This window comes from Dicentrarchus labrax, unplaced genomic scaffold (assembly GCF_905237075.1).
Source record: "Dicentrarchus labrax unplaced genomic scaffold, dlabrax2021, whole genome shotgun sequence".
NCBI lineage: Eukaryota > Metazoa > Chordata > Actinopteri > Moronidae > Dicentrarchus > Dicentrarchus labrax.
In genome coordinates this window covers 25,730,312-25,752,138 of record NW_026136707.1, presented here as the reverse complement: position 1 = coordinate 25,752,138, position 21,827 = coordinate 25,730,312, and the positions used below count along the sequence as shown (strand labels likewise).

Below are 21,827 nucleotides of genomic sequence, written 5' to 3'. Positions count from 1 at the left end.
TCATTTTTGGGTGCAGTATTTGACAAAAGGGTGAGTGAGATGGCTTGTGCGTGCAGCTTATCCAGGTCGTGATGTTGATCTCAGCCTGGCGTAATGGCTCCTGGCCATTAACCCTCCCTGTCATTTGCAATGACATGTGCTTTTGTAAAAGGAAAATGGCGCTGCCCACATAACTTATACAGCAGACTCACCACTACTGCTGCCAGCCTGTGGCTTAGAGCCATGCCATTTTCCTCATCCACTCTATCATCATCACTGCAGTTAGATTCTACATTAGAGGCTCCCGCAGCCTTTGATGTCCATTCAATTTCCACATCTATTCATTATAATAACAATACACAGTATTTCATTATAATTACTGTAAATGTCAATTTCCTACTATCTCCTGTCAGTAATTAATGCAACTTTGATGTGTCAGTTCTTTAAAGTCCCTTTGTCAGCTCGACTTGATGCGTTTAACATTTTGTGATTGTTTGAATTTTAGAAAAGCAGATGTGAGAATATTGCATTGGCAGTCACCACAACAGAGAGGCAAATACAATGGTGCTGTCCATGCACAGGTTTTTCCTGCACATAAAGTTTGAAGTGTAGCTTAAATTACATGCTGTCAGTACCAAAACATCACCTGCCTAAAATTGCGTGAGATAGAAAATATTTCAGTGGAATTATATGTGAAGGCAACATCAGTATGCAGAATCCCTTTTACCACCAAATGGCTTTTTTTTTTCTTGGTTATTTTTGTATAAGTCACCTGTCTTGTATAAATAATACATCCAGACCAACTTGTGATCAGCATGCATTTGCAAAACATTGGGCTTCATTTGGGCTGATGTGAAAGCTGTCAGTCAAACTCTGGTGGGGACCAAACAACCAGACTAAGCTTGAAAAGAGCTCGGGTCTCTGGTATTATTTGTTTGTAGTGTGAAAGCTAACAGACCACTTACAGTATTTTGTTATAGTAAATATTGTCGACACATAAAAGATGAACATCGTATCTCCACTTCCGCTCACTCCCGGATACGGCCACTGCCATCTTACTCTGGTGAAGTCATTCGGAGCTAGTTTGACCCATGTCCCATGTGCTAACATGGAGGCAGCAGACTTTAAGACATATACTGCACTCAGCCACCAGGGGGCAATCTAGATGTTTTGGCTTCACTTTTGGAGAACTGTCATGTCGTCCATCTTTATATATGTCGATGGGAGATATTAGCATATCAAAAGCAAAAATATTTTTCTATTTAATCCATTTGCTGGTCGTGAACTGTTGAGGAAGCCATCTTATAACTGATTTCTATAGTGATGTACTGTTTTCAAAACATGTGGTGACCATGGTAACCTGTACACATGTCAGGGACTTTGCCTGATCAATAAGACGATCAAAGGCTGTTCACACTGTGGTCTGCTGAGCTGAAGTCCATTAAAAAGTGTGTGACACAGTGATACATAACAGCTTCAATTCTGTACAAACCTCTTACTCCACTATTGAATACGTGGTCGATTTTCAGTCTAATAATACATTAAATGCTTTGAATTTGTCCTTTCATCATGAGTCCTTTGTGACATCAGAGAGCATAAATACACATAAAGAAGCCACCAGCTGTCAGTCACCAGTTTTCCCTCAAGGGTCCTGATGGTGCCAAAGCTGTCGAATCAATGAGTTACCTGTCAATATGTATGACTAGTAATTAAGCTACTAGAGAAATACACTTGCAACAGTTTTAAGCGTGCACATACGGGTAGAGGTAGACTTATAGGTTTTTTTATAATTGTGTTTTCTACACAATTATACAGTGTTTTCTACATAATTGTGTTTTCCTGTATTTTTAATCCTGTTTTTGAGCTGTCGCAGGGCACCCCTGTAATAAAGACCTCAGTCTCAGTGGGTCATCCCTGCAATAATAAGGGATGAATAAAAAATAAAATGTTTCAAATGGCTTAGATAAACTGCACAGCTGGATGGAAATTATGTCCAGGTTTATTACAAGGAGTGACCCCTTTCTGACTACACATGGTAGTTTTATCCATTGTTAACATTATTGATTTGGTGTAGCTTAAATTATGTTGAAATTATGTAAATCCACTGTTCTGATAAAAAAAAGAATACAGAAAAAGAATAAAGTACAAAAGTAGAATTGACAGTACTACAACAGCATACATGTGGTTGCATTCATTTGGCCAACAGCTTAGCAAGGTAATAATCTTCCCCCAAAAATGATGCCAATTTCCTCTTGGCCACAAGACTAACCCTTTTAACCTTTGAGATATCAAGTGGACAAAAAAGAAAAACACCCAGATAGACAGACACTAAAAATGTTCAACCCTAGGTATTCATATTGTTTCTGTTCCATGGCACTGTTCCCTACACAGTGTGGTCAGCTCTTGCAGTGTCACGCTCCACTGGACTGAGAAGTGTTTGCTGATATCATGTTTTCTCCAAAGCCACACAGGTCAGCCCCTCAGAACTGCAAGATGTGTTTCAGGAGACCTCCTCCAATATCTTCCAGATCAACGCCAACGGTAAAAAGAGCATTCATCAGTAAAACTGTGTGTGTGTCTGTGTCTGTGTGTGTGTGTGTGTGTGTGTGTGTGTGTGTGTGTGTGTGTGTCTGTCCCTGTCTGTGTCTGTACAGTAAATACTTTGAGTCCTTTGTCCAAGGACATTTTACTCAGTCACTTTACCCAGTCTTGCTCTCATCAAATGAATTCTGAGATTAGGATCTGGGTTTAGGGATGAAAGTACGTCAGACTTTATGAAGTTTAGGGGTGGTTTGGATTTTGGTAGATTAGGTAAAATTAGAGGTAGTGCTAGGATTACATTTAGATTAATCTCATCTCTAATGTTTGGTTTAGATGAGATTAGAAGTAGTAATTGGTTTACATAAGGGTTAAGACTGGTTTAGATTCTGGGTGTATTGTTATGATCAAAACTAGTAGAACAAGATTTTTTGTAGAATCAGGGTCAGTGTACTTTGGGTCCAACAGATATTTGTTTTGAAATGAGAAAAACAAAATTGCGAAACAAGTCACTTTCCATTTTTTATTTTGAAAATAAAAAACTGAAAACAAAGAAACAACCCATTTATAAATGGTAGTCAGGAAACAGTTCCTTTCCCAGGTTTGGTTTTGGAATTTCAAAACTTTAATGCTAAACTAACTTTAAACTTGTTGCTAATGAGCCCTAGATTCAACCTTAGATATCAAACTAAACTTAACCCTAATTTCAACAGAGCATTTATACTAATCTTAACCATAGACCCATATCCCCAACTGGTAGAGGCAGACGACCACCCACTTAGAGCCGAAGTGTCTGTCCTAGGTTTTTGCCTCTTAAAAAGGCAGTTTTTCCTTGCCCCCGTCGCCAAGTGCTTGCTCATGGTGGTACTGTTGGGTCTCTGTAAATAATGTTATAAGGAGTTCGGTCTAGACCTGCTCTATTTGAAAAGTGTCCTGAGATAACTGTTATGAATTGGCGCTATACAAATAACATTTAATTGAATTGAATATCCTGATTGGTCATTATACTTTTTGATATAAATATACACATAGATATATGAATCTAGGGTTCAGACTCATTAAGTAAGTTTAGCATTTTGTATGGGGTTTAGGTTTAAAGGGGAACTTGGCAACTCTAGCCATTTCTTCGTTGGTTTTCACTTTTGTCGTCGCATGTTTTCTCAACGAGCTCCCCCTACAGCTCTGGGACGTATATTTCAAAACACTGTCGTAAAAAAACTCACTTGCGGCCCCCTCCTCCCCCTTTCTGCCGCTGCTGATATGCATTTGTTGCTGGGCAACTTTTTCGTGTGGAGCAATGTCTACCGAGGTGGGTAATACATTCATCGTCGCTTGTTCTTATAGCCGGCATGGCTAACCGGTATTGAGGGGGGCGTGTGCGTTTATGTGGAATTGCCGTAAAGTAGTTCGTGTTTCTTGCTCGTTCTCGCTTCTCACGATACTTCCTATTTCCAACTTAACGGGACGGTAGTCCCAAAGTTGCAAGGTTGGTTTTCCGCCTGGGGATGCTAGGGGGAGCGGGGCAAGTCACCATTTTCACCGGAACAGGCCATTTAACCATCAAATGATTTCTAAACGGGTTTATTAGGTTGAAATAGTTGCCAAATTCCCCTTTAAGATTAAAATTAGTATTACATTTAGAATTTGTGGATAAATTGAGGGATCAAATCCTGAGTTTTGGTACTAGTTTTAAATGATGGCTATGACTTAAGGGTGAGTTTATGGTTCAAACTATTGTTAGTACTTGGTTTAAATTTAAGTTGTTTAGTTTAGCAGTGGGTCTTGGGTTTATGGTAAACTTAAATAGACCTATGGTTGGCTTAAGGTCAGAGCTTGAGGTTGGAGTCCAGAAGAGTATTAAAACTAGGTTTAAATTTAGGATAAGTTTAGGTCATAGGTTAGGTCCAGCTTTGGTCTAGTGTTAACAGTAGAAGTAGTGCTAAGATTTATGGTTATATACTTTTAAGATTCACCACTGACCAAAAGGTTGGAATCACCTGTAATACTGGTGTTTTCTTATTTTTTTCCTTCTTCCTTCAGTAATGGCTATTTTAACAGAGATAAAAACAGGATAACTCTGTATAAACAGAATAATTTAAGTTATTTAAAATCAAGATTTGAGTTTAATTAGGACTTGAAATAGTATCACACTAGGGTAATGGAAAATTTTCTTTAAGTGCATGAGTGTGTTTGTGAGTCGAGTACGCACTCTTAATGTTTGTATTGTTCAACTGTGCCTCCAGTTGTTACACTAGAGAAGAATCTTCAGTCACTGGGGACATCTAGAGATACAGCAGAGTTACGGCAGAGTCTGTGAGTAACAAACACACACACACACACACACACACACACACACACACACACACACCACTAAGTATATTTACTCACTTTTACAAGTTTGAGGTATCTTTACTTTACTTGAGTCTTCCATCACTCTTTATACATTTACTCCACTACATTTGAGAGTGAAATGTTACAAATTAAGGTTTTACGTTCACAACATACAGTATGAAGAACTTTTAAAATGATGATGCATTAACTACCAGTCTACAACACAAGCCTACATGATTATTCATTTAATCAATTAGCTGATTAGTCAGTTATGAAAAAATAAATAAAAAAAGTAATTTTTCATGCAAAAATAGGAAACATTTCATGGTTTAACATCTCAAATGTGACAGTGTGCTGCTTTTCCTTGTCTTAAATTACAGTAAACTGAATATTTTGACTGTTGGTTGGACAGAACAAGAAAGTGAAAGTGTCAGCTTCAGCTCTGGATAATTGTGATGGACATTTCCTTTTTTTCTGACATTTGATCCAATAAAAGAGCTAGCAAATTAATTAAAGGTCAATTTCCAGTCCAGTGTGTAACTGTTAGGAGGATCTATTGTCAGAAATGGAATATCATTTTTATAGCTATGTTTTCGTGAGTGTATAATGACCTCAAAATAAGAACTGTTGTGTTTTCGTTACCTTAGGCCACCTTCTGTGGAATCCGCCATGTTCAACCACTAAGTTTCTACAGTAGCCCAGAAGGACAAACCCAACACTGGTTGTAGATCGAGTTGCAAGTCTTCTTTGATTTTGTCATGTCAAGTCTAAAGTCATCAAATTTGTGACTTGAATCTGACTTGAGTCCGAATACTTCCTGCACCACTGACACCTCCCAGTAGCTCCTACACTTTCATTGGGTTAGGGGTGGAGTCAGGGGTACTTGGTGGTTCATCTCATTGCAAGGGTTACATTTATCTCTGCTTGCAAAAAAAGTGCTTATTTTCTCTTTGTTTCATCGCCCTCTTTCATATTGATTATTCTTTTTTAGTTGAGCTGCCAGCAATTACCAGATTCAAAGCTGATGACAAAGTGGCCAATCTAAGATGATTGCATCTGTTTAAAATGCATTACATCCCACTGTGTTGGCTGGCATGTCATCAATTCTATTGAACATTTTTTATGATCGCCTTGGAAACTTACTGACAATGCTTGGCTGCTTTTATTTTTAACTGCCCGTTTTCCTCCAGCAGTATTGATGCTGGATGCAAACAACACATCCAGTGCCTCCGACTGATGCAAATTACATCCAGTACAATTCTTTGTGTTATTCAGAAGCTCTCTGTGTTTTTCAAAGATTGTTCCAGAAAACAGTCAGGAGGCTTCCTGATTCAACAATGTAATGGGGACTTTTAGAGCTCATTAAGTATAGGCTTTGGTTTTGAACAGTATTTTTTGCAGTTGCAACAGTTTTCTCTTGTTGCCTGTGATAAACTTTAAAATGAATAGATTTGTATGACTTTCAAAACACATATGCAAAAATGGTGAATAGTTTCTATATATGTTTTTAATGTGCTGATTCCAATTCAATTCAATTCAATTTTATTTGTATAGCGCCAATTCATAACAGAAGTTAACTCAGGACACTTTTCAAATAGAGCAGGTCTAGACCGAACTCTTTAACATTAATTACAGAGACCCAACAGTACCACCATGAGCAAGCACTTGGCGACAAGGGCAAGGAAAAACTGCCTGTTAAAAGGCAGAAACCTAGGACAGATCCTCCGGCTCTAGGTGGGTGGTCGTCTGTCTCAAGGCTTTTATACCCTGACAAGGGCCAGTTCCACGGGTAAAAACACAGAAAGTCTATTTAAGCAGTAAAACAGCACTCAAAAACATAACAATCTCTAGTAAATTTCCTGCAATTTGATGTCCAAAAGAAAGCACCATCCTTGCAGACTGCAAGAACCGACCTCAAGCTTTCTTGATGAGGGCCTATTTTATTGACTGAACTATCATTTTCTTTGTGGATGTCTATTGACCGAGCTTTTGTTTCCTCTGTCAGGGTCTATTGACTGAAATGCTGTCTGAATAAAGCAAGTACTTGTAAGGTTAACATGAAAGTGGTCAGTGTTAAAGAGAAATCCCTTCAGAAAGATCAGAAATATCCTCAATGAACAAAACAGTCTCATTACAAGGTCAATTGTCTAAGTCAGTCAGACAACTTATGTTTGAAATGTTTATTGCAGCAGTTAGGGCCGATAATTAATAATAATAATGAAATATTATCGAAATCGCAATATGCAAAATTAATTTTGATAAAGACAAAGTGTGTGACAAAAACACATACTAATAAAGAACTGAAGAGATGCCCAGGGCTACAGATATTTTTCTCCAGGTGTAAAAAACCATGTTTGTTTGGGTCTGACCCCAACAAATGTCACATAATTAATTATTAATTTGAATAGTTTTTTTCACTGAATTAAATTTGTGATGCAAAAATGAACATTCCCCCACTAGTTGTGAATCATATCTGAACATACACAGATCAGCCATAACATTCTGTGCACCTGGGCACCCATGTGGTCAGAATGTTATGGTTGATCTGTGTTCTGCAGCCCATACCAACAAACTGTGATGCACAGTGTGTTCTGACACCTTTCTATCAGAACCAGCATTAACTGTTTCAGCAGTTTGAGCTACAGTAGCTCGTCTGTTGGATCGGACCACATTGGTCATCCTTCACTCCCCACGTACATCAATGAGCCTTGGCCACCAATGGCCCTGTCTCTGGTACTTTTCCTTCCTTGGACCACTTTTGATGAGTACTAACCACTGCAGACCAGGAACACCCCACAAGAGCTGCAGGTTTGGGGATGCTCTGACCCAGTCGTCTGGCCATCATAATGTGGCCCTTGTCAAAGTCGCTCAAATTCTCATGCTGCCCATTTTTCCTGCTTCTAACACATCAACTTTGAGGACCAAAAGTTCACATACTGCCTAATTTTATAAGGAGTATGGTCTAGACCTGCTCCATTTGAAAAGTGTCCTGAGATGACTCCTGTTTGAATTGGTGCTATACAAATAAAATGTAATTGAAAATTGAATTAATATATCCCACCCACTGACAGGTGCTATGATAACCAGATAATCAGTGTTATTCGCTTCACCAGTCAGTGCCCATAATGTTATGGCTGATCAGTGTATGTCCAAATAATTGCAATATGATGTTTTAAATATATCATGCAACCCTAGCAGCAGCACAACGTAGTTAGATTTTCTCCCTGCAGATATGTTTACATAGAGATATTGGGGAGCAATGAGCAAACACCTTAATCCTCCTAACCGGAGCCTACAGGTGGACTGTGCAGTTTACTTTTGCTTTCTCCAAAGATCTGTTAGGCAACTTTTTAAAAGTGGCATTTAGGCAACTTTTTAAAAGTGGCATTTTACGCCTAAAATTCCATTGTTGGTGACAGACATCATCGTTGGTCACAGGCGGCCACAGGAACTAAACAAAACAGCTGCATATTTTACATGTTACAAAAATGAACTTGTTAATTTTGACAGCACTAGTACGTATATGAAGGGTGACACATTATGAGGAAAACCCTGAATGAATGTGTGGCGAAACATGACAAATGCAGATGCTTTCACATAGCACATCAAATGGGTTGATGAGAATGAAAATGATGTGAATTATCTAAACACCTTTGGGAAAATACAATGTAAAACCTGACAACACAGCTTAAAAAAAGAAAGTTAACATAAATTAATCCTCCAAACAAATTGGAGTCCCTCATTCACAACTCAGTAGTTTTGAGTATTGTGATATAATTTTAATTTGTTAGAAAAATGTAAGCATCATAATGCTGTATAACTTAGATTTTTGTATTTATTTCAGTTTATTAATCATCATATACCAAAGAATGCATCCAAATAATTCTTAATGATCACCCAGTGTCCTCAAACAGTTTTGAATTAACTCATCAGGTTTTACAGTGGGGAATTTTTGAATCCTTTAACATTTGAAGTGATGGAACCTGAAGGGTTTTTTAATCAGAGAATGTCATATCACCCAGTGGAAATCACAACCTTGACTCTCACCCATCCAAACACCCCTACACCCGCAGCTCCGTGCCTCGTCCCCTTCATCATTAACTAGAGCAACATATGGAGAACAGCTATCTGATCTCCATCCAGTCTTACTGAAAAAGGCCATACACATGCGTATGCTGCACTAATCTCACCCACAGCAGATTGTCAAACAAACGTTCCTCTGTGAGAAGAAAGACTCTCGAGTTTTGTGAAATAAAAGCAAGTCCTGTTTATGCCTGTGGTTAGAATGGTAACCCGCCATTGGCCTGCCTGTCTTCAGGCAAAAAAACTCAAACCTCACGGTTAATGGAATTTGACCCGCCCCTGTAATCGTGGAAATGCACACGGCAAAAAGTCTAAGTGGATTAATGGCCGGCACCCTCTGAGTGTCATTGTCTTTGTTAGCGCATTAGGCATTCACTGGTGTTCTGGCTGTAACACGCCAGAGGACACAGGGCTGTGTTTGGAGGAGAGCGCCACCCACTGACTGATGGCCTCTCTGCAGATACAGTGAGCTGCAGTGCATCATATTGCTAAAGGGAAATTAACTGAAGTTTAATAAGAGCAAGTGAAACAAATGCTTTGACAGTTTTTCATTTTTCCACATATTACTGGGGGTGTTAAGTAACTATACATACCTAACTGGAGTATTTCCATTTTCTGATACTTTTCAGGTGTGGTACTTTTTATTCATTTAACTGACTGCTGTAGTTACTTTGTAGATGAACATTTTACAAAGTGCAAACTCAAACTGGCTTGAGGCCACAGCTGGTATTATCATTTCACAGGAAGGTCACTTAAACGTTCAGGTCCTACAAGAAAAAGCAATAGTCTGAAAATATGTCCGTTACTTACATCATACTTCACAAAAAAAATGCAAAAATCAGTTTCTGTACATTTTTATATCATCTTTGTTGATGACAGCCAAACAACAAGGAAGGTATAAAATCTGCTCACTCCTTATTAACCCTCTGCAAGCTTTTGTAGGACCTTATTTTTTGCCAAACAAAAGGCTGAGGAAATGGATGTGTTGCTTGCATCCAGCATCAATACTGCTGAAGGAAATGGGCCTGGGCAAGCCTTGTCAGTAAGTTTTCAAGGTAATACAAAATGTTCAGTAGAACTGGGGGATGCCTGGATAGCTTGTGATATGCAAGTTGAGAGTCCCCAGTATGCAGAAATATTCAAATATGTGGTATATTTGAATATTTTACTGCATGTCCGGAAAGGAGAGACCCATTTTCATTCAGATATCTTGAGGTCAGAGGTCAAGGGGATCCCTTATGAAAATGGCTAGCCAGTTTTTCCATCACCAAAATTTAGCCTAACAATGGAGGATTATTTAGCCCTGACATGCTACCATGATATAATGAATGCATAAGGTCATCTAGTTTCACATGATACCAGTATCATCAATCTAGCTTTAAAACAAAGCCCACTACAGCCTGAAAGACAGTGCGGAATGGAAGAGGGAAGGATAATGGGGTGGTGGGTGCCTGAATAGCTCACCTGGTAGAGCTGGAGTCTTTGCTGCTGTCCAGTATATTAACAGTATTAATTGGAGTCAGGATCAGGAGGAAGCTAGTGCTGGATTAGGGCTCCATAAAGTTTAACTGATTGCAAAACCGAAAGTTTCTTCTTCTTTTGTTCCAGCATTACAAGTTCCCATTGATCCGTAAACACTCAACTGTTTTATTACGTCTGTGATGAATTCCGGCCCAGTAGCCCATCAACTGTTATTTATTTTCGTTTGTCAAGGAACAAAACGTTGTGTCATCAGACAGATGAAAGTGTCAGTAAACAAACTCAGAATATGATTACTTTACTGCTTGCTGCCAGAAATATCAGCTAATTTCAAATCCCTATTAAAAACACAAACCTGATGAGGTGTGAAGTTTATCATTCATAAAGCCAACATGCTAAATAAGCTGGTGTTTATTTTGGAAGAAAGAGAGAGTATCAACAGAATGGAGGAAAGATAGTCAGGACCATTACAACAACACTATTCCTTTGTATCACATCAGTTTTTATGTTGTCTGCAGTTTTACACTAATTAATATAAAAAGAATAAAAATAAAAAACATTTTCCTGTAACCCAATTAGAAACAAATGTTTCTTCCACATAGTGCATTGAGCTTTTGATTTCAAAGTCAAAGTCGAGTCAAAATTTACACAGTGTGGTCCTAAAACAGCACTGGAACTAAATCTGATCCAATAAACTGACAGTCATATCCTCCTGCAGCAACATTCTGTTTCTCTCACAGGGTCCGTTTACAGCTAATATCAGAATGAGTCTTGGCTGATCCGTTCACAACTGGACAGCTCTATATACAACGACCGCTGAGACGCATTCTGATCGAATCACTCAAACCACTTGCCGAGGTAGTCTGACCACATATCTTTTGTTGTGTAAATGTTAATGCATCCTGGGCCACATTGAATGACCGCCTACTCAACTGACATCCTGTAAATACACAGAAACAGCTGTCTGTTCAGTTCACTGTAATGCAAATGATGTGCTTGGGCTCTCTTACCTGCCAAGATAAACAGCAGATGTCTGCTTCAACTGATATGACCAGTGAACTAGTAACTGCAATAGCCCCAGACTCCCTAAAAAAAATCACAGTATTTTTGAGAGAAACTTTATGAGCTTTGTGAAACGCTGTCTATGACAGATTATTAATTATTTGGGCCTTCATGTCACTTCTAGCATGAAGTCCAATGTTACAAAACCCATTATAGGGGTTACTGTGCCTCAGTTTCTGGCCTTTAGAGTCATAGCAGTGCTGTACAGTGTATGTACTGTAATAAGGCCAAGCCATTGATAAGAGACTGATAAAAATAATTATTTGCGTGAGTTAGGGAGATACACTTATTTGCTTTCTCACTGAGAGTGACCGGCAGGGGTGAAAGTAGATTAAAGTTCTTGCCGGTGCTACAAAACCTCCATCGCTTCATGTTGTTCTCCTTTCGCCCCCAGCTTCATACATCCCTGAACACACATATTGAACTTTTAACGCCTGTATGGTGTAAAAAGAAACTGGAAACACTTGACATCATGTAAAGCTGTATAGCCTGTTTGAATGTTGCCACACAATCATTTTTTAATATTGAAAAAACAGTCATGAAAGAACTTATAGGATGGAAACAATAAATCAAATGCACCCTTCCAAGCACTGTGTGTGGTCAGAAGTAAAGATGCGCACAAGCACCGAGTTACAGAACAACCCATTGAAGTCGCACAGTTTGTTTGACCTGTTGTCCGAGTAGTTGGAATAAACAGATTTTATCATTTGGGTGATTTCTGCAAGAAACGACCTCACAGCACTCAAGTTTCTGGAAAGGCAGCTGCTATTGATGCATGGATCATGGTTTAACTGCACAAAAAATTGAATAAAATAAAAAAATAAAATGTACCCTTCTGATTAATAGTGGACGAGTTGCGGGACGGTGAAATAGGGTGAAGCGTTTCCACGTTACAAGATGCTGTGTATATTTACACATTGATTATTTAAATCTCCTGACATGCCATCAGGATCGGTCAGGATCTAATGTTAATTAATGTTCTGTGTTCTTCTGCACATCGAAAAGGTCACACACACAGTCCAGGTTCACACAGTGAAATCGTTTGGAGTCAAGCATCCTCCTTTTACTTTATCAGAGCCTTTAATAATAGCAGTATAAGTGTTCTGTTTCTCCTCAATACTGATACTCATTACTAATGCATATTTTTAACACAATTAATCTAGAAAGCAAACCGTTTCTGAGGAGCACATTTCAGTTTTCAATGATTAACACGTGATTTGAATGTAAATATGGTGCAAGTGGCATAAAAAACCCAGAAATGCCTCCGCCTCAGACTCATAATTACTGTAATCACATCACAACTGTGTGAGCAATTCCTAGAAAGCAGAGGAATCAACATCGATCGTAAACTCGGCCAGCCAGCTGCAGGAAACGGGCAGAATGTCACAGCCATCTTTTCAGACTGCGATCACGAGCGCGTGGATGCACCTCTCCACCTCGTCCTCCTCCACTCTTACGCAACCAGCAGGCTCCACTCTGCCTCTCAAACCCACATTAATGCACCGCTCTCGCACAGCCACGGATATGTGTGAACCAACAGTAGGTGTATATTCCGGTGGAGATGCACATGTAAATGTCAGATGGATTCCCAAACTGCAGCTATGTGTGTGCGTTTACATGGGGATGATTTTGCAGTGTCGGTGATCTGCAAATGAACTTTACTTTCTGGTTGTTTTTTAAATGTAAATCTAAAATGTCAGGTGTGTTTTGGATCAGCATGCGTGTGTAGTTGGCATGTCGGCCCGTTGGGTCTTTTTCTGAAGGAGGAACACTATTAAAGGCATCCTGTGGAGTTTTCTTGTAAACAAGCACAGTTACATTCAGTGTTTCTCACCTAAATGCATTGTGTGTAGCAGTGTGTGTATCCTTAAAGAAGTTGAACGAATTTCCTTCCTCATAAAACCTCTGCAGAGCTGACTCTTTGAATCTGTGAATGGATTCTTGATCTTTGGGATTTTGTGGAGAAAATATGAGTTTAAGATCTCACAGGTAGTGCATAGTTGGCTCAGGGGACAGCGCCCTTCCCAACCCTTCAGATTTTTGCAGTTATCACATATTTCTCTTTTCTTTTTTTCCTTCTTCTTATCACAAACTGTTTCTGGCAACATCTGAAATACATGGGACACGTCATATGGGCAGGAGTTTTTTACAACCCAGTCTGATTCCCAAGTCTTCAAACACTACAGCACACCAGTGGCCCTCTGCTTCAAAATATGACACATATTTGGACGTATTCACCGTCAAAGTTAGGTGGTGCAGTATGAAGAGTCCATCTCTGTAAAAACACGAGGGCTGCATAATTAATTGCAATATTAGCGAAATCGGAATATGGCCAAGTGCAATATCCAGATCACAAGAAGCTGTAATTTATTTCGGTAATAAAAAAATGTGGCTTTATTGTAATAAACTACTGTAGTGCTGCAGAGATTACCCAGCCTACAAATCTTCTCCAGATGCAAAACAAAAAATCAACATTTTCACATTGTGAAAAGTGAAAAATTTTATTTGTGATACAAAAATGATCATTCCCACTAATCGCAATATGATGTTTTTACTATATCGTGAAGCCCTATAAAACTTAAGAAAAATAAAAACATTTATTAAAATAACTATTTTCCTAAGAATTAAACATTTTGTGTGTAACATTTAGGAGGATCTATCGTCAGAAATGTAATATAATATTCATAGCTATGTTTTTATTAGTGTATAATCATCTGAACAGAGGAATCTTTGGACTTTCATTACCTTAGAATGAGCTGTTTTTATCTCCTCTCCTCTGGACTCATGTTGAACTGCCATGTTTCCACAGTAATCCAGAACAGACAAAAAACAAACACTGGCTCTAGATAGGGCTGTTCGTCTTTTTCCACGCGTTTCTCCCTTGCAGTTGGAAAGGGAGGGTGAAATTAATGATTTGCAATCTACAGCAACACCACTAGAATACCCCCCCAGACAGGTATTCAAATAGTCTGTTTTGAACAATAATGTGTAATTCGTTTTTTCCACACAAAACTATAATTTCAACATTAAAATCCTTAAAGAGTCATCTCCTCCTTCTACCACATTATGAATTCCAGAATCTGTGAATATGCAAATGTTGTTTATTTCTTAAGTTTTCCTGCTGGACACAAGATGTCTCCTACTTCACTGTAAAGTCCATTCTCAGTGGATGTGCACTGGTGGCTTCAAGTTTCTACATCACACTGTACAAGTTGCATACTGGACCAGAACTGACTTCCTAACTACGTATTTAAACTTTCCACTTTCAGCAGATGAATGTGAAAACATCCTTCTAGAGTCAAACTCTGCACAGACAGCATTCAAACAGCACACTGTAGGGACAAGGGGAAACACTGATTTCTGACTGAAGGAATCACATCCTACCGGTCTTCTTCTTCCCCACCTATTGCTTGAGCATTACTTTGTGTGTATCAGAGGAATAGCGTGACCCCCAGGGAACATCATGCCGAGCTGCTTTCATTTGGCCCGTCATTGTCAGTTTTGTTTAGCATCATTCCAGATAATTTGATGTGCAGACTCAGTAAGCAGCTGATGAGACCTGCACTGTGTTTGAACTCATTCCTTCATTGGTTTATTTGTTTTTCCCTTCACTCTAAGTGAGACTAACTTGTAGTAGTGTACATGCTGTGGACTTTTTTCAATCTGTTGTGGGGATTTTTGATGGCACTCTGCAGTGCTCATAGTTAGATTGTGTGCTCCATATTCTGGCTCAGGATCAATTCCAGCCTTTTGGGCCTTTGCTTCATGTCATCACCCCACCCCACACTACATTTACTGCCCTAAATCAAATGTTGGAGAGTAAGTAGCTAAATAGGGAGTGATTTTGGATGTACAGCAGATAAAATTCACTTAACATGAACATCCTGCTAAGGAATTCATTCACAGCACAGTGTAGTTACAGTCCTTTTGATTGCCATGGAACTGCTGGCTTTTCTAACCAATTACAAAATCTCCATGACAACTAATCAAGCTCTATCCGTCGAGGAAGACCTTGGGATGTGGTTGAAAGCTCAGAAAAACAATTGTAATTGGACATGCAGTTCAAAAAACTGTTGCAAGGTCAAAAATAAACCTTAATGCTTCTCAAAATACACATTTATATTGTTGCTGAAAAGGACACAATTACTGAGCAGTGCAGTCATTATAAATATAGTCTGTATATTCATTCATTAAAAATGAAAGATTTTTAATGACTTAATTTATTTATAACTGCAGACCAAATGGCTTATTAGAAAGTGAAGTCATTAGTGAAGGGTGGTAGGTTTCCCACTCCATAATAATCCACCGGGACTGTATTTAAAAGTGTAAGGTAGTTATAGTTATATTCCAATGAAAAATTGAACGTTGGAAAATTTTATTTTCAAATTTAAAGTTCTTTATTTCTTTTACATGAAAACATGAACTCATAAGCGTTACATGGTCATATGGCAACGGCTGTGCATGTAGATTCAGCGGCCGGTAGCTTCGTGTTCAAATACAGTCAGAGTGGATGGATACTTTCTTTTCATGTGAAGATGAAACCATATCTTTATCACTGTCTTGTTGCTGCTGTTTATAATCAACCAGATGCAAATTCAGTTATTTCCTATATTTGTATATGTATATAAATAACTGTATATATTGATTTAGTTTATTTTATATGCTATTCTATGCATTTTTTAGTATTTTTCTATGTGTGTAGCATGAAGAACCTGCAGATGTTAATTTTGTTGCCTTGTGTTGTGTAATGATAATACATTTTCTTGATTCCTTGAAAGGTGTTTCTTTTAATGTTCCTCAACCACTGGTACAATGCAGTGGCACATACATTGCTCCAACCTACAAGCTAAAGCACTGCCACACAGCACATTGATAGGTCCACATAGCACATTATCCACGCAGGACATACACTACTGTATTGAGAAAGTGGAGTGCTGCCTTGAAATCAAGTCTTCTGTCAGTTATTTTGAAGAGCCAATATCCCTAGCTATGGCTCACCAATCAGTGTCACTCTCAATATTACCTTCATAATGCTGGATTGTGGGTATTTTCCAACCTAATTTTGTCCTCATTCACTGATAGAGCAACAAGCCCGCAGGCACCCTACCACATATACCTCGACACTCTCACTGTCCATACAGGAAGAGTTATAAGCTGGGATCAGACAAGACAGTATTGATTTATTTTTTTTGCTTTACTTCTTAGATGATCACTGTGTCTGATTTAGTGGTCATATGGTTAGAAATCATAATTCATGACTTGGCCTAGAGGCACAGTCAGTTTTCACCAACAGTGCCAACAATGAATGTTTCCTTATGCTATCAGGGTTTTCTGAACGGAATTGAAGTTGGAACCATTTATCCCAGTAGAAAGAGAGTGTGTGGGGTGAGCAGCATACATGTGCGTACAGGGGCAAAGTTACACCAAAACATGTGATTGAATTATGTAATGCTCCTTCAGTTCAGTTAACACTAATTAAAATGAGCTAGCTCTTGTTCATAGATCATAATTTTGAACTAAGTTCCAAAAATTAGATCACCTTCTTTTGTTCAGTTTCTTTAAATTAGCTGTTTTACATAATGCTGAGAGTTTGATGTGGGTGGAGAAACTTCAGCTGTTGGCTTGAAGTCTTCATTAACTTAAAGAGCTGCCCGCTTTCCACAGTTTTGTTTCCCTTTCTCTGGAGCGATGCACTGGTTTAATAGCTTTGCTAGAAAGTGAAACTTCAAGGTCCAGTGTGTAACACTTAGGGGGATCTATTGAGGATCTGTGTTTTCATTAGTGTATAATCACCTGAACATAAGAATCACTGTGTTTTTGTTAACTTAAAATTAACCATTTTTATCTACAGACCCTGCAGGTCGCCTTCCATGGAGGCCGCCATGTTTAACCAGCATGTTTCTACAGTAGACAAGAACTGACAAACCAAACACTAGCAGTAGATAGGGCCTTCCTTTTTTGGGGGCTACGGTGTAGTGTCTCCTACACGTTTCACAGCCTTTTTTTCATTCCCAGGTCGTCAAAATACAGACACAAAGGGTGTTCAGTTAGTTGAAATCTGCATCTTCACTGCTAGATGCCAATAAATCCTACACACTGGTCCTTTAAGTCACGCCTGGCATCATTTCCTTGTGTACTTTTTTGAGTTTTAACTCAACCATGCATGAACATCATTATCTCTCTTTAACAATGTTCGTGTCCTCAATCATTAGTTGCCAAAGTTTATGTTCAGTTCACTGTTCACCAAAAACACAAACACATTGCTTTTTTTTTGTTGAGGCACCACACTGGCAAGGGGTGTCCTAGATGCTGCGTTGATTAGAGTATTATTGATTAGAGTATCAAGTGGTCTGATCTTTGCAATTAACAGTTGTGTCTCTCACACATGTCTGATGGAACAGAAATGCATGAATTTTATAGCACAGTACAGGCTGCATTTTTTACGTCAGTCAGTCAGACATTATTTGTATACCACTTTTCATACCAACAACATGTATCAAGAATTGATATGTGTGTGTGTGTGTATAAATTATTATTATTATTATTATTATTATTATTATTATTATTATTATTTATTTTATTTGAGCAGGGACAGTGCACAATAAAACATTAGCCCTGCATATAACAAGGAGAGATGCATTGCACCGGGTTTTAGCAAGTTGCTATTTTCCACCCGTAGTCCCTGGGCAGGTAGATGGAACATACAATAAATTAAAAACAGTTACTAAATTCACAGTTGTGCAAAATTTCAATTACAAAGTTATGCATACACACATTCCCACATCATTAAAACAATTTAAAACAATTTACCCCCCTCCCACCAAATATATATGTATGTATGTATGTACAGTGGGTACGGAAAGTATTCCGACCCCTTTAAATCTTTCACTCTTTGTTTCATTGCAGCCATTTGCTAAAATCAAAAAAGTTCATTTTATTTCTCATTAATGTACACTCAGCACCCCATCTTGACAGAAAAAAAACAGAAATGTAGAAATTTTTGCAAATTTATTAAAAAAGAAAAACTGAAATATCACATGGTCATAAGTATTCAGACCCTTTGCTATGACACTCATATTTAACTCACATGCTGTCCATTTCTTCTGATCCTCCTTGAGCTGTTTCTACTCCTTCATTGGAGTCAACTGTGTTTAATTAAACTGATTGGACTTGATTAGAAAAGGCACACACCTGTCTATATAAGACCTTACAGCTCACAGTGCGTGTCAGAGCAAATGAGAATCATGAGGTCGAAGGAACTGCCCAAGGAGCTCAGAGACAGAATTGTGGCAAGGCACAGATCTGGCCAAGGTTACAAAAGAATTTCTGCAGCACTCAAGGTTCCTAAGAGCACAGTGGCCTCCATAATCCTTAAATGGAAGAAGTTTGGGACGACCAGAACTCTTCCTAGACCTGGCCGTCCAGCCAAACTGAGCAATCGTGGGAGAAGAGCCTTGGTGAGAGAGGTAAAGAAGAACCCAAAGATCACTGTGGCTGAGCTCCAGAGATGCAGTAGGGAGATTGGAGAAAGTTCCACAAAGTCAACTATCACTGCAGCCCTGCACCAGTCGGGGCTTTATGGCAGAGTGGCCCGACGGAAGCCTCTCCTCAGTGCAAGACATATGAAAGCCCGCATAGAGTTTGCCAAAAAACACATGAAGGACTCCCAGACTATGAGAAATAAGATTCTTTGGTCTGATGAGACCAAGATTGAACTTTTTGGCATTAATTTTAAGCGGTATGTGTGGAGAAAACCAGGCACTGCTCATCACCTGCCCAATACAATCCCAACAGTGAAACATGGTGGTGGCAGCATCAGGCTATGGGGATGTTTTTTCAGCTGCAGGGACAGGACGACTGGTTGCAATTGAAGGAAAGATGAATGCGGCCAAGTACAGAGAGATCCTGGAAGAAAACCTCTTCCAGAGTGCTCAGGACCTCAGACTGGGCCGAAGGTTCACCTTCCAACAAGACAATAACCCTAAGCACACAGCTAAAACAACAAAGGAGTGGCTTCGGAACAACTCTGTGACCGTTCTTGACTGGCCCAGCCAGAGCCCTGACCTAAACCCAATTGAGCATCTCTGGAGAGATCTGAAAATGGCTGTCCACCAACGTTCACAATCCAACCTGACAGAACTGGAGAGGATCTGCAAGGAAGAATGGCAGAGGATCCCCAAATCCAGGTGTGAAAAACTTGTTGCATCATTCCCAAGAAGACTCATAGCTGTAGTAGCTCAAAAGGGTGCTTCTACTCAATACTGAGCAAAGGGTCTGAATGCTTATGACCATGTGATATTTCAGTTTTTCTTTTTTAATAAATTTGCAAAAATTTCTACATTTCTGTTTTTTTACTGTCAAGATGGGGTGCTGAGTGTACATTAATGAGAAATAAAATGAACTTTTTTGATTTTAGCAAATGGCTGCAATGAAACAAAGAGTGAAAAATTTAAAGGGGTCTGAATACTTTCCATACCCACTGTATGTATATTTATGTATGTATATGTGTGAGAACACAAACCAATCATAGGTCAAAACGTTGCTAAATTTGTCTGAATTATAAGCAAGAAGTGGTACTAAATGAAGAGCCATTTGGGAGCCAAAAGAGCCAATTGTTATTGCTGAGCAGAGCCAAAAGATCTGACTCACTAAAAAGAGCCATAATTCCCATCATTAACCCACATGTCACATTTACCAGCAGCTGGCAGCTGACAAGTCACGCATGAATTTAAAATTTTAACTTTTGGATTGGACATAAATGGAAGACTGTAGCAACCGATGTTCTGCCTTCACTATGTGGTCATTGTGGACAAGGTGTCCTCATACAGCATGGGTGTATTTTGGACTTAAGTCGGTGCTGAGTTTTACCAATGTTCTGCATTGTAATTTGAGCTAGTGAGAGGTCAGCTGTGTGTAGGAAGTAACTCCAGTTTGGTGGTTTAATTCTTATCGGAGTCCAGTATAAGCACTGCTCTATCCTGTAAAGCCCTCAAACTATGATTGCAGTCAGAGAACAGCACCCCACCACAACCACCCTGGCACCCCCTCCATCCTTCACACCTCCCCCTGCAGCCAGCTGCTCCCAGTCCCCTCAGTTTCCCTTCACCAGGGCCAGCCAGACCTCAAAGGAATACCAAACACCAAGCAAGCAATGAGAAATACACAACCGAGGTGGCTGATTGAAATTCACAGTGTGAGCAATTCCAATCTTTCGCATGTTGTTTCTGGCCGCCTGGCTCTCGAGCTCGTTGTGGGGGAAGAGTGTGACTAGCAGATGTATCACTGTGCAGCGATACTGCAAAGGTCTTCTCAGGGGTCCTCGGTAGTGGGCGAGCTCTGATTGTTTGGTAACAGCGTGTCAGTGGTGGGCGGGGCTTCCACTGACTCACGGATGATCCATCAGAGCTCATCAGCACTGAAGCACAGCTCAGGTTGTATTTTTAGACCAGAAGTTTTTAAGGATTCCCTTTGTTTGCTGCTACTTCTCCTTGTCAAAAAAATACACCTTTCCATCTATTTAAGTTGATGCAGATTGAGTCACTTACTAAAATCCTCCCAGTCTGGTCACTGAGCAGAAATTGACCTACAGCTGACAACTGCTCTTTTTTAACTGGATTTTTCGACTAAAAGGAACTGCGATGTTCGTTGGTCCATTGGTCTGCCTTTCATACTTTGTTTACTGTGCAACCTAAAGTACCAGATCTGCAAAATCGTCATTGGAAACTGTTTGGAAAAGGGCAGACACACAAAAAATACTTCACAGGTGATTGGATGAACCATCTGTCTATCACCATCTATCACAAGGGAACTTCAACCAGTCAGATCAGCAAACCATATAGTCAAATTCTTAACAAATGAGAAGCACAAAAACAGTTTTCCATCCATTCTTTGCTCCTTTATATTGAGGTGGTGCTTAATCAGATTTCAGGGGTGGCCACCCCAGGCCCCTTTGGTATCTGTTGGCTCTGTAGATAAAAAGGGCAAAAGCACAATAATTCTTATTTTCTGGTGAATATACACTAAGAAAAATATATCTATGAATATTCAGTTTCTGCCAATAGATCCTCCTGAATCTTACACACTGAACTGTGCAATAGTGATTCACTGGAGTTCCCTTTAAGTTGTTTGTAACAATCAAAACAAGGTAACATGTTCATAACTGAGATGAAGCGGAGTGGGATTCTGTCATTGGCGAGTTTAACTATTTAAATGACATGTTGTAGATTGTTTGACGCATTAACAGTGTTTCCTAAAATAAAACATTCTGTATGTTTCACTCAAAGCTGCACACTGATACTGACTTTCATTTGCTATTCCTCCGGATCCCTAATGCAGAGTGCCAGTCTAGCAGTCTG

General features: G+C 39.2%; 1 protein-coding gene across 2 annotated transcripts in view; it reads left to right on the top strand.

Annotated features, from left to right (window-relative positions):
• The window catches only part of tsnare1 (T-SNARE Domain Containing 1), a 200,351-nt gene that overhangs the window by 73,218 nt on the left and 105,306 nt on the right, over positions 1-21,827 (top strand). For both annotated transcript variants that reach the window (XM_051407353.1, XM_051407354.1), the window contains exons 3-4: positions 2,443-2,520; positions 4,761-4,830. In XM_051407353.1, the coding sequence (XP_051263313.1) occupies positions 2,443-2,520; positions 4,761-4,830 (148 nt within the window). The remainder of the gene's footprint in view (positions 1-2,442; positions 2,521-4,760; positions 4,831-21,827) is intronic.